Source organism: Leguminivora glycinivorella, chromosome 18, assembly GCF_023078275.1.
Source record: "Leguminivora glycinivorella isolate SPB_JAAS2020 chromosome 18, LegGlyc_1.1, whole genome shotgun sequence".
Taxonomy (NCBI): Eukaryota; Metazoa; Arthropoda; class Insecta; order Lepidoptera; family Tortricidae; genus Leguminivora; species Leguminivora glycinivorella.
Window position 1 is genome coordinate 1,019,847 of NC_062988.1, and position 14,457 is coordinate 1,034,303.

General features: G+C 40.1%; 1 protein-coding gene across 4 annotated transcripts in view; it reads left to right on the plus strand.

The window, feature by feature from the left end:
* LOC125236029 (protein kinase C and casein kinase substrate in neurons protein 1) overlaps positions 1-4,865 on the plus strand; it is a 221,325-nt gene extending 216,460 nt beyond the window's left edge. For 3 of the 4 annotated variants that reach the window (XM_048142715.1, XM_048142713.1, XM_048142711.1), the window contains 2 exons: positions 1,661-1,866; positions 3,867-4,865. In XM_048142715.1, the coding sequence (XP_047998672.1) occupies positions 1,661-1,866; positions 3,867-3,979 (319 nt within the window). In that variant the 3' untranslated portion in view covers positions 3,980-4,865. Of the gene's footprint in view, positions 1-1,660; positions 1,867-1,908; positions 2,045-3,866 lie in introns of all 4 variants that reach the window. The other variant, XM_048142712.1, reaches the window with a different exon arrangement.
* The last annotated feature ends 9,592 nt before the right edge of the window (positions 4,866-14,457 follow it).

The window sequence follows — 14,457 nt, forward strand, 5'->3', positions numbered from 1 at the left end:
CATGCAAAATTATTATACAACCTAAATAAGAAAAAGCATGCAATGGTACTCTAAGTACTTAAATCTAAAATAAGGTCAGTCATATTTAACGTATTTACTAAAAATGTCCAAATTACAATTATATTGCTACTAAAATAACACAACTACAATTACACATTCAGCTAATTAATAAATATTTCATAGAATGTCAAGTTTGATGTCTATAATAATCAAAATATTCTTCCACCGAGTAAAAACATTGTTGAATAAGCCAGTTCTTTAGTTTGCGCTTAAATAAACTAATAGGTAAATCTTTAATGTCATCATGAAGGCGATTAAAAATGTCAATGGATTTACAATATGCATTATTGCTGTACAATCTCATCCCAACTCCCCCCCTTCGACCCAATTTCAATGAGTGCCTGACTATTGTTACAAGTCGTAAAACTGTACATGAAATGCCTTTTACACGAGAACAAACTATCCAAGTTTCCTTAAAAGTTTTTAAAAGCACGGTTGTCAGTACGAATTTTCCCCATATTATGATACTGTAACGCTGTTCAGGATGTACCTATTCAAAGTAGATAAAATATCAGTCAAAAAATATGGGTTAAATTATCAAAACGGGAGGTTCTAAAATGTTTTATCCTGTGCTGCGTTTTAGTCCTGTGTGTGTGTGTCTGTGTATGGCAGGAAATGCACTCCATTCTCTTTTGTAGTACGAGTAGTAGTACCTAGTATACATGACTAAATTTAAATCATTGATTTACTCTAGTATTACTCTCAACACATGTTCTCATGAAGTGAAATGTGATTTGCTTTTGAAAAAATAACCTAAACTGACTTGAACTCCCTAACGGCCCAGCCACGACATTGGTCTAAGCGCGACAGCGGTGAGCGGCAGCCATACGTGCGAATGAAAAGTCCCATCGCTGTGTCTCGCTCCACTGTATGGCCGCCGCTCGCCGCTGCCGCGCTTAGACCAATGTCGTGGCTGAGCCGTAATCCTTGCTTAGTCAAAAAATAGCAGGAAATTCACTGTGACGACAAATTTTACTTCGTCAATGCATCTTAATCCTCTATTTTCTTTTGTAGTAGTAATGGTTATATCTGAACTCCCAACCTTACCCTGACCCTCGCCCCCACCCCAGCATCGAGCGGCTGGAGATATACGCGTGCGCCTCCTGCCCCTCGCACGCGCCCGGCTCGCGCGGCTCGCTTCGCCTCGCGCTAGCGGACCCACGATACGCCTTCGCTGATATTTCTGAAGAACCTATGTTGATGGATTCGTTAGTACATGGCCGTTTTCAGTGTAGTTAGACTTGGTTCAACAGTCCAAATAGAATCTTAGCCTCCTAAACGGCGTGTCAGTCCTACCAGTTAGTAAAGTGGAGCTGAAGTATACTCGCCGCCATACCGTCCTCCCGGCGATTTCTGGGTCGACAGACGGCCACCAGGAAGCGGTCGTCGCAACAAATTGAAAACCTTATTCTCACAAATCTTGGTGTTCTCCAAACACTCCATTCCATGATTAAAAGCAGACTTCCCTAAATGTCCGGCCCACTAGGTATTTAGGTATCGGCTAATTTTTTTCCTCATCCTTAATACGCTATCGTTTCCACTAACTGAACTCAAAATTGTGTCCAAACTGCAGTCTAAATCCATTCAAATTCGATTTCAGGAACGGCACAGCTTCCGCACCAAAATCCAACAAGAGCTCGCCCGCCAAAGAACCGCCCGGCAAACCGCAGGAGAATCCGTTTGAAGAAGACGAGTGGGATGAGGAGTCTGGCGGAGCCCTGACTGATACAGGGGAGCCGGGGCAGCCTGTGAGAGCGCTGTATGATTATACTGGAGCGGAGAGCGATGAGCTCAGCTTTAGACAAGGTAAGGGACACTAGATCCTTCTAGAAGCCGGGCAAACCGCAGGAGAATCCGTTTGAAGAAGACGAGTGGGATGAGGAGTCTGGCGGAGCCCTGACTGATACAGGGGAGCCAGGACAGTTTGTGCGAGCGCTGTATGATTATACTGGAGCGGAGAGCGATGAGCTCAGCTTTAGACAAGGTAAGAGACACTAGATCCTTCTAAAAACCTGGAAAACCACTGGAGAACCCATTTGAAAAAGGATGGGAGGATCTGGTGGAGCCCTGGTTGCCAGTGCAAACCGAGACACCCTTTTGATTAAACTGGGGTGGAGAGCGATGAACTTGGGTTTAGACAAGGTAATATTAGACCTCCCTAGTTAACTAGGTAAAGAACCCGTGGGAAGAAGATTGGGACCAGGGGTCTGGCGGAGCTCGTGACTGTTACCGGTGAACCGAGGTAGCCTGTGTGAGCGCAGTACGGTACTCCAAGACGAATTATGTGAGATTCCAATTATGACGTCATTTAGGGAAAATGATCCATTCTCGAAACTCTGTCAACAAAGTTTGAACTTTTACATGATAAGAAAATAAATGAATATTTAAATGACGAATTTTAAAAGTGGGATGGAGGGATCTTTTTCGCTAAATTATGTCAAATTTTACTACTTAACCTCCGGAAGATGCTATGAACCGTGCCACTCTGCGAGATATCATTGCATCATAACTAGTGTGATAGGTACTTAACCATTTTTAATGCTAATAATTTAACTTCCTATTATGGAACGTACTCATTAGATTACCCATTACACCTACTAACGCATATGAAAGGTAACTGTAGTAGATTGAAGCATGGTGGCACGGGACTCGCATGATTGACACATTGTTTTTTTGTTTTATCGCACAGTTTAACAGAAAAGAGTACAAATGGCAAATGGTAAGAGTACAAATCGCCTTAAGGAATCAAAATCAAATGATTGCTAATCCGCGAATAGATGTATTCGCATTTTATTCGGAACAGGTCTTTTCACGGATTAGGAAAGCAATCTTAATTTTGATTAGAATGGACCGCAAAGTAACGTCCGATTCCATAGTTTACCTTAAGGCTGCCAACCATTGTCGCTTACTGTACGTGTTTGTTTACTGTGCGTAGAGACCGAGCTAGTCTGGCGGCCAGACGCCATCGTCGTGCCGTGCCACCGCGCCTATTCCCTTAACTGAGGCGAGCCTTCCCCTTTTTTGGTGCACTGCACTACTGAATTTAACACTGTACACTTTGTGTACCCTTTCATACGTCATCATTACATCATCCTCCTTGCGTTATCCCACCATTCGCCACGGCTCATGGGAGCCTGGGGTCCGCTTTTTACAACTTATCCCAAGATTTGGCGTAGACTACGTGACGTACTAATTTTACGAAAGCGACTGCCATCTTACCTTCCAACCCGAAGAGTAACTAGGCTTTATTGGGTTGAGCCAGGTTTTCTCACGATGTTTTCCTTCACCGAGAAGCGACTGGCAAATATCAAATGACATTTTGCCCTTAAGTTCCGAAAAAGTCTTGGTACGAGCCGGGGTTTGAACCCACGATCTCCGGATTAAAAGCCGCACGCTTTTACCGCTAGGCCACCAGCGCTTCACGTCATCATTAAAAAAAATGGTACAAGTGGTCATTGCAAGCAATTGAGCAAGTTTTGACGTTCGTTTTCACAAATTGCTATACTGTAGAAAGGGCTTCGTATGCACATTGCACCGACGATGCATCTGTATTTGCAGCATCATCAGTATGTATGTTTAAAGGTGTCCAAGGTATCAATCGGTTGTGGTTTTTTCATACCGCCGTAATGTAATTACCATCAAATTATTGTACCTATAGTCGTTCAATGGCACAACACAGGTTTTAGGTACAGGGATTACTATGGGTCCTAGGTTATACTATTCGAAGCCATGTCAAACACAAACCACGTCACCGCAATATTAAAACTGAAAAACATGTAAATTTATATTTCATTTTTGTATTCCAGGCGACCTTTTCGAGAAACTAGAAGACGAGGACGAGCAAGGCTGGTGCAAGGGGCGCAAGGACGGGCGCGTCGGGCTCTACCCGGCCAACTACGTGGAACCCGTCGGCCACTAACCCGAGCGACCCGAGCGACCCGACTGCCAAGCCAAACACGAACACTAGCCGGTTACGAGATACAACAAGGATCTTAGGCACTCGTCCCACCAAAAGCACAGTATAATAAAGAGTACTATCGTACAGTATGGCCACTCCCGCTCCCCGCTAAAAGTTCCGCCCACCCCCTCTCGGTTACCTCACAGTTACCGCCTGTCAAAAACGCGAACAGTCGACCTGTCAAATTTCACTTATACAAGCATAGTACGCGTTCACCTACACGAACTTAGACTGTGTGCTAGGAACGCGCCTCTTTCATATATTTGATCGCCAGTGTCCGAGGTGTGCCAAAGTGGCAAAAGGTATCTTTCGTTTCTATCGCCGTCAGCTCTTCGATTACTCGCTTTAGTGAGACTAGTGCCTAAAATAAAAAGTCCTTGACTATGTCAGTGCAACTCTGTTCAAATTATGATCGATATAATACGCAAGTGTGACGCAAAACTCAAAATTAACGGCGTGGATGGAACATTCAGTCCGTCTAAGTAGCTAATCAACATATTTGTATTTAACAAATATTTAACACACTCGAGGACGCACACTTAAGCAGGATGGCCGTGTCAGACTTCAATAAAATCACTTAAAAAAATTAAAAATGAGAGGGACTCAATCGATCATTCAACGAATAATGCAAATGGCATTGTTTATTTATTTTTTATCATATGTCAACGGTTGTGCTGGCTATTTTCGGATCATCATTAAACTTTTTTTGCGTTTCAAACACTCTTGTGGCCCATTTCTCAAAGCTTAAAGGAAGTCTCTTTGTAACTCAATATTTATAACTTATTACACAATTATTAATTGAATGACAGTTCCTGTTTCAACTGGTCATATTAGACAGCTACTACAACTTTTAATTGAATGACAGTTCCTGTTTCAACTGGTCATATTAGACAGCTACTACAATTTGTAATTTGTAACTTGTAACTTCGAGAAATGGGCTTCAGTAGTGTGTGTTTACAATTTACATTACATCGTTCGTAGATCGGCTAGATTTGAGTGTTAACATAAGTGGTATAAAACGCACTTGTAAATGTTTGTTGTAGCTTTCCATAAAAGTCTGACCCCCTATTCATAAACGTTCACTAAAGTTTTCAAGACGATAAAGTTCGTTTGTCCCTTTCTATCACACTAATACGTCGAAAAGGGACAAACGAACTTTATCGGCTTGATAACTTTAGTGAACGTTTATGAATAAGGCAGTTAATCTGCAAAATATTAGAAGTAGTCATTAATGTACATGGTACTTAATCGTTAGACTTGTATTGACCGGGATATAGACAATTGGCTGTAGCACACTAGTGTGGTAAACCTTATCGCGTCGGTGCGATCTTATCGCACTTACAAACAGTGCGAAAAGGACAGCCTGATATGATACGCTTTGTTACGTGACCGTGCTTGTCTGCCTGATAGATTGTTTTTTAAACTGAAATAAATGTCATATATACAAAGAAAAAATGACCAAGGCCTCCAAGTGTTCAATACTGGATTCGAACCAGAGTACCATTTTAGCAGATTTTGACGACAAAAAACAAAAATATGATCACGGGCTATATCCCGATCAATACAAGTTTAGTGAAACTAATCGTGAATCTTAACTCTTACAAAATTTTACTCAGAACAAAACATCAGTTTAGTTATTTCGGAATGAGGAAACTTATAAAGGCTAAATAATAGTACTTTATCCTGAGTGAACAAAAAAAAAACATACTATTATACCATTCTAGCATATATTTGTACTCCATGAAGGAACAGTGGCCTTAAAAGGTTGCTACAATTATAACTTCGATGTTGCGACCAATCTAAAAGGGCTAAGTTGAGTGGTATAATGAAAATTATGTTTTCCCTGAGTGAGATCAAAAACCGATATATTTTAACTGCTATTTTGAATGAATTCAGTAAAGTTTTTTTAAAATTATTTTACTGTATATATTCTTCTTACAACTTAACTCAAACAGCGAATTAACACTTTCGCTACCAAGAACCCGACTGTCGGGTACACCGCTCGTAGAAGCGTAGCCGATTACATGGGTTTCCCCGTATGTAGCGAAAATGTCGTAGCGCCGCGTAGAGCCCGGTTTCGAAAGTGTTAAGTGAATATAATACCAATACAACTTACGCCCTTTTAATAATTCTACTGCGACACGCGTTACTAATCGAAAATCTATTTTACTGTATTATTTTAGTTTGTTAGAGACGTTATACAGATGTGGTGCGAAAAGGGTTTCCTTCGTATTTTTCCGGAAACGTTCGTATTTGTCATGCTAGTTCAGTCAATGTCAGTACATCTTGTACTGAGACTGAATGAAATAGCATGACATGTTCGTTCCTTTCCGTGACAATACGAAGGCAAATCTTTTCGCAGTACATCTGTACCGATGTACTGCGAAATATTTTTCCTTCGTGTATTCGCGGAAACTCACGAACGTGTCATGCTATTTCAGCCAGGCTCGGTACAGTCAGCCAAAAAGTGGTTTACCACTTTTCGACCTCATGTGTTTCAAATAGAGTCTAAAAGTGGTAAACCACTTTCTTGTCTGACTGTACAAGAAATACTAACGTTGACCGATCTAGCACTGCAAATACGAACGTTTCCGATACGATGGAAAATTATTATGCACTATATTTTTCATGCGAATCCTACTTAATACTAAAGTTTAATATGTCGTTTTTCTAAAGGTAACGCTAATCGCACCAAGATTTGTATCGGAGCTCCGTTTTTACCTTGCAGTTACACGTAAGGTGTAAATGGTCTCCAAAATGTAGCTCACATAGTTTTTAGAATAAACTCAAGAAGTGACTGTTGTCTATGCTAATGTAGAACGAATATTTACTTTGACATAGACAAAGCGTATTTCTTTCGAGCTACACCGGTTCGTGCGAGGTACAGACCGCGCCATAGTCAATAGAATAACGAGAGGTGATGTGTTAAGTACATTAAATTAGTAGTTATGTCTTGTACCTATAACGATATAAATTCACATCGATAAGTTACGCCGTAAGCTTTAAATTGTCTTATGATGTATCGAATGCGAAAACTGAACACTTGCACAAAAAAAACAACAGAAATTCGTCTTTGAATGTTTAGAAATTGTGTCACTGCATTTCTTCCGGAACCGAATATTTTTTGTGCAAGTTGATTTAGAACATTTACCAATCATGTTTTAGAAGTATTTAAAATCGTGACTCGCCAACCAAGACTTTGTTTCTGACGCGTTTGGACCCATAAAGTTTGTACGATTTCTAGACTTTTCTATTCTATAATTTTGAAAAGTTTTCAGACTGTCCACGGGTGGGATTCGTGAGAGATATTTTTGGACGAAGTTGTTTGTACAATGTGGAAACCAAAAATGTTAATTTTATACTTTAGTGGCATTTAGTGGTGTATGGACACGATAGCCCGTCGGGCTGGACGCGAGTATTTTTGTGATATGTGGGCGCGGTTATGTGTACATACACGATTATATATTTTGTCGTGCATATAATATATTTATTTCCCATTGTATATAATGTATAATTATAGCGAGTAATGTGAAGTTCGTGTGAGGGGCGGTCGCAAGCTTTGCACGGATGGATGCGTTATAAAAATATGTGATTTTTTCAAGTAAAATGCATCATATTGTCACTTACCTACCATAAAGATTAAATTCGCTCCTCTCTTTTTACAAATTAAATATGGGCCATTTTTTTTTTCAAAGCTGTTCAAACCCACTATTTTTTATATTTGGAAATTTTTATGTGGTTTCGAGAGCTCTTTCAATCCTTATAGGAGAAAAAAAGTGTCCCAAGGTTTTTTCCCATTCCGTTACCATTTTGGCGGTAACGGAATGGAAGGTTTGAAAAATGTATGGAAATCTTGGGACATTTTTTTCTCCTATCAGGATCAAAAGTCCTCGCTATTCTGAGTAGGAATCGCGTAAAAATACCCATGTTATGAAAAAGTGGGGTGGTCAACTTTGAAAAAAAGTGGCCACCTGTAAGCTACAATATTGTACCTTTTTCTTGAGAATGGCACATATGACCGTCGTGGTTCGGCCTACCGTCGCCCCCGAGTAATTTTAAATAGTAATAACGATTAATATATTATGAAATGTTTACGTCAAGGGTGTTTTTCCTTTTTTACCTGCGCGCCTTCGGCTCGCTAGTTAGTCGTAGCTCTTGTTTTTTTGTTATGGGTTCAGTGACCTCTTGTGCAAATTCTTTGTATTATATTAGTATTACATTATTATCAGAGTCAGGTGGCTTTGGACCACGTATGTTAATATATTATTAATATTGGTAAAATAAAATTGTTACATATGACGTTGCGTTTTATTCCTAAATTTCTAATTTAACATTGTACCAACCTAAACAGAAAAGTGCTTCCTTAGCGAGTTAGCGCATACTTAGCGCGTTCGACAATACCACAGTATAATAAATAGTACTATCGTACGTATCGTACGTTCCCCGCTGAAAGTGCCGCCCACCCCCTCTCGTTTACCTCAGTTACCGCCTGTCAAAAACGCGAACCATCGAACTGTCATATCTCACTCATACAAGCATGGTACGCGTTCACCTACAAGAGCTTAGAATATAGGCTTGTGCCGTTCCGTTCGTTGATCGGAGCGTTCCGATCTCGTTCAATCGCTCCCGCGAACTAGTTCGCTCTTTCAGGTCTTTTGCTCATTTAGTTCAGCCAGACCAGCGACCATTGCGATCGGAAAGATCAGAACGAATGGGGCCGAATAGTGTCAAAATGATACGAATAGTCCACAGATAGTAACATTCCGGGCCGAATGACTTTTTTTGTTGCTCTGCTAAGTAGCTCTCGCTCTCGGTCGGCGCAGTCACACACTCGTTCTCGATCCAAACCGCTCGCGCTCGCCGATCCTATACTGAACTAAATGAGCAAAGACCGATTCTCAGAGCACGGAAAGATTCAGTTCATTTCGGTCATTGATGGGATTTTATTCCTAACAGTTCATAGTTCGTGAACGACACAAGCCTATTAGAATATGTGCTAGGGACGCGCCTCTTCCATACATTTGATCGCCAGTGTCCTAGATGTGACAATACTGAGTTGAGGTGATGTCGATTCAGCATCGAACGAAACCATTTTAAACACCTGCGTGACAAGTATAAAATACTTAAAAACACCCGTGTTATGTGGACAATACGATTGCAATAAGGCAATGACAATAATTTATTAGATACAATCTACATGGAAAATATCACGCGATATAACATTATAATGTTAGATTATAAAATAATAGCATGGAACTACTACATCCGCAGTTTCAATTTAGCTATCGAAAATGATTCTACATCTTGTCACAAGAGGCTTTGTTTTGTCTAGTATTTTGTCACTTGGTATGTCTGAAGAGGGGATGGTGGTAAGTGGCCGATTCAATTCAAATACTTAAGTACATAATACAGTGCGAAAATATTTGCCTTCGTATTGTTACGGAAATATACGAACGTGTCATGCTATTTCGGTCAGTCTCAGTACAAGATGTACTGACATTGACTGAATTAGCATGACAAATACGAACGTATCCGGAAAAACACGAAGGAAACCATTTTCGCACTACATCTGTACATGATCCGTACTAATATTGTAATTGGGAAAGTGTGTGTGTGTCTGTTTGTTCGTCCGTCTTTCACGGCAAAACAGCAACGAAGTGACCCGTTTTTTTTAAGTGGAGATAATTGAAGGAATGGAGAGTGGCATAGCCTAATATTTGTCTCTTTCTAACCCCCAAGTAGAATTCAAGAATCTTCCAAGTTATTTAGCAATAACTTTCACATGGGCATTTTCAGAATTTAGGACCCCCCAATTAGCGTAAGTTGTTAACAAAAATTAACTCGCTGTCCGTTTTGTGACCACAATTAAGCATAAAATCTGTCTAAAAATTTACTTTTTTCACATTCTGAATGTAGATTATCGCTTAAAGTTATGTAATTAACTCAAAAACAATATTTTTATAAAAAATTTATGCGTATGCGGCCTATCATACTCATACTCATTTATTCATAATATTCTCAAAATATTACATGTCAACAACAGGGAATAAATTATTTTGTATCATCAATTCAAAACATATTTGTAACATCTACAGAGTGGGGCCTGTAACAAAGGCGAAGAATTGAACTGTAGGCTATTCTCCTTATACTGATCAACATTTGTTCAGTGACTTTTAAAAATTATGAAGTCTTTAAATTTTTTATTTTTCATACAAAATAAATATTAGCTTCAATGTACGCCATTATTGTCGTCATTGACGTTGTCTGTCACACTTTAGACTTAACAGAATTCGCAATACATTACCTCTTAGAAAAAACTTTCAAGGGTGATAAAAATCAAAATACAAGTTATTTTTAAAAGTCGCCGAACAAATGTTGATCAGTATAAGGAGAATAGCCTAGAGTTCAATTCTTCGCCTTTGTTACAGGCCCCACTCTGTATAAAATTAAGAGTCAATATTACAATAACAAATATTATGTAGGTTACATTTAAATGAAATTACAATTCGAATAGAATATTTTGAGAATGAAATTGATATGATAGTACAAGGATTATTTATATCAATTTTGGTCATTGAAATAGTGACCTTGACATTTAAAGCAATAGATTAAAATTCCCACGCACGGATCCGTGTCAAGCATACGAGGGGTTAATTATCGTCACAAAACTGACAGTAAGTTGCTTTTTGTTAACAACTTACACTATTTGGGGTGTCCCAAATTCTGAAAATGCTCACATGACAAAATCTGGAAGTCCTGATTCCAGGGTAGAGGCAGGTGGTCAATACTGGACGTGCAGCCGTGCGCGAGCGACGCTGAGATGCCGTGGACGCTGCGCGCGCGTCGATACGCGGTCAACAGTACGCACGACGCGTTCGACGCTGACTTCAACACGTTGGCTGTATTCGACGATTCAGTCGGTGTTAGTAATCCTAAAAGTCTACTAAGTCCTTACCATTGACGTTTTGAATGCGTTATGTAAACGTATTTCTAGCTTAAATTGCTTAAACGTTAATAATTATTTGTTTTACAAGGAGGCAAAGTTGTTGTTTAACCGCACGTGGCAATACCCGAGCAAGCGAAATATTTCAATATTGAACCGCGAGCGTAGCGAGTGATTTGAGAAGTGGAATCTTGAGCGTTGTGAGGGTTTCAAGGCACGAAGTTTTTCCACCAAATGAAAAAAAAATCACCACGCCAACACGAATAAAATTTGAAAGATCAAAGTAAATCAAATTAATCAATTTATTAAACATTTATGATTCAAAATCATTATTAAACGCCTAATACATATATTTTATATATATTACATAAGTACCTACACTGCGTAACTTGAGCAATTTCATACTAAAATGTTTTATAAACTTTTCTGGATTTCGCCAGTCTGCAGCGTCTTGTATAAACATAGATTTTGTATTTATTTGCATTTTTCAGATACGCATAAATACTTGCATGATGGAAGACGGAGAATGCAAAAATTTCCAGAGTTTGGAATACGAATGCGCCCGTATACTTATATACTTTGCTGCGAAACATAATCTGAGGAGAGCACTTGAGAATATGGGCGTAGATCCGCCTGAATTCCCACTCCCGGAAGTAGGTATTCAAGAATAATGCTTTTCCCCTCACTAGCTCGGAAACACGTGTTTTGTCCTTTAATACCAGCGGGTAAAAACGCATTTTATCCACTAGTGGGTAAAGTAATTTGACCTTCAATAACGTCAAACTAACTGCTTTAAAATTGATAAAAGTAGGTGAATCTAGTAATAAAGATTATTTACCACCTGTGGAACTACTGGAAGCAGTGATAAACGCATTTCTTGCATTGTAGTTTCCTCGCTACAGTGAGGGGAAAAGTTTTGTGTTACACTCGGGTGCAAATGTATTTTACTTCTCATGTGTTAAAAAACTCGCAAGTTCAGGATTCTATTCTCGAACCACTCGCTTCGCTCGTGGTTCAAATATAGAATCCTTTCACTTGCTCGTTTTTCAATTCCACACTCGGCGTTAAAATACAATTTTGCCCCCTTGTATAACAAATAACTATTAAATTGTAGGCTCGGGACGATTTCAATTAGGGGGCAATTTCGATTAACAGAAATATTTTATATTTTAAATGGAAAGTGTGTGTGTATGTTTATTAGTCCGTTTTTCACGGCAAAACAGAGCGACGAATTGTCGTGATTTTTTAAGTGGAGATAGTTGAAGGGATGGAGAGTGACATAGGCTACTTTTTGTCTCTTTCTAACGCGAAGCCGCGGGCAAAAACTAGTTCCATATAAAATTTTCGTTGGGAATAACTAACAGGCCCCGTAGCCGAATGGCATTTCTCCGACGCCAAACGAAAGCGATACGCCGCTGGCTCTGTCGCGCCAATACGCAAGCGCGATAGAGATAGATATCTACTAGCGCTTCGTTTCGTGAGCGATTGTGCCATTCGGCTAGCCACCCTGGAATAATTGTATTGCAATGCACCTATATACCTACTCACGTTTATTATATGGCTATTGATGTTTCAAGTGCCGACCTTGTGCATTGCATTGTTAGAACTGTGCTTTTCTATATTGAAAATATGTGTTACGAAAATTTTACTTAATAATAAATATACTGTCACTATAGTCAGCAATAGTAGCAGATGAAACAACGCACAAAATATGTATGGGTACATACATATGTATCAATCTCTAGGTACAGTTCGCGGTCAGAAATGTCAAAGTTTAATTATTCTTCCTATGTATTGTGGTAGTTACTTCTACGCCGTGTCTCGCCGTCGCGTCTTATCGCATCGTCTACTTCCATATCGATAAGGTTTGATTTTGTATGCGTCTCATCGCCGTCGCCCACGCAAGCCACGGCGCTACTGTTTTACTGTTGATGCTGACTGTTATGTATCATTACAGGGAGAATACCACCTCAAGAACTTCGTTCTGGACATTCGCCACCTGCACAACCACAGTCTGTACGGTACCTTCAGCTCAGAGGTGATATTGTGGACGGCCGACGGGGATGTGGCTTGTTTGGCCGTCACCGCCAATTTTCGGCCGGTCGATGACGAGGAGTCATAATAAAAAAAAATAAAAAAAAAAAAAAAAGCCTTTTATTTCTTGCATACAAGTGACTTAATTTTTACTTAAAAAACTATACCTATTTATTTTTATTATTATTTATTTTTTTTAAATTGGTTTTGCAAGAACCCCTCTGCAGGTAAAGTTAGCCAGTCTTCCCTTATTTGGGCTGTTTGTAGCCAGTTTCTTCCTGCTGTTTTTATGATCTCGTCTTCCCATCTTGCGCAAGGTCGTGCCTGTTTTCTTTTCCCTGACGGGCCTTTCCACTTTGTCAGAATTTTCGTCCATCTTAGGTCTCTGATACGTGATACGTGGCCTGCCCATTTCCATTTCAATGACAATGCTTGCTCCAGAGCGTCTTTTGCTTTTGTAATATCTCTAATCTTTGTAGTGACGAGGAGTCATAAACAGAATTAATCAATGCATAGACCACCCCAACTGGGTGCGATTCCCGACTCGGCCCCGGTGGACCGGTCGATAATTCTTTTGTGTCTTACTTATATCAGATCTGTTTCAATTAGTAATCATAGAGGGTTTATGAATGCTTTGGGTACTTAGCGAATACAGGATGTAAATTGTAAACCTAATACGGGCGAATCTCTTAGGTGGTGAATATAGCACATAAGAAATGTAATTAGATAACTTTTACTTAAAAGGGTACAAGGGGGCCCAAACAACATCTCTCGGGCTTCAAGTCATCCTCACCTGCACGTGGTGTACCCTGCTAAACAACGAACGAGGCTCTGACGACCCACCAACCCGCACTGGACCAGCGTGGTGGGCTTATGGTCTAAATCCCCCTCATGATGAACGACTCCCCGTTACGGCCCCGAGTGCCCGGCAAAAGGGGTGCTAAGAATCCCCGGGCGGAGGTTTCCCACAAAACGAATGTACCGACCCATGCAAGAAAAACGGACTCCGAAACGCTTCATGTTCTAACCTACAATATCCGCACTCTAATGAAAGAAGAACGCCTCATCGAATTAGAGCACGCCTTGAAAGATATTAAGTGGGATATTGTGGGGTTATCAGAGATTCGACGAGAAGGCGAACAGACCGTCGAACGGGAAGACAATGTGTTTTACCACTTCGGGACAGCCCGCGGTCTGTACGGGGTTGGCTTCCTCGTCAAAAAGAAGTGGAAGGATAACATTGTCGAGTTTATAGGTTATTCCGATAGGGTGGCTGTGTTAAAATTTAGTATATCTGAAAATCACACTTTAACTCTTATCCAGACATATGCTCCAACATCTTCACATAGTGACGATGAAGTAGAGGAATATTATGATCTCTTGAACAAAGCTTGCGATGAGAACCGAGGAACATGGACCATGGTCCTCGGGGATTTCAACGCTAAAGTCGGAGTAAGGTCTG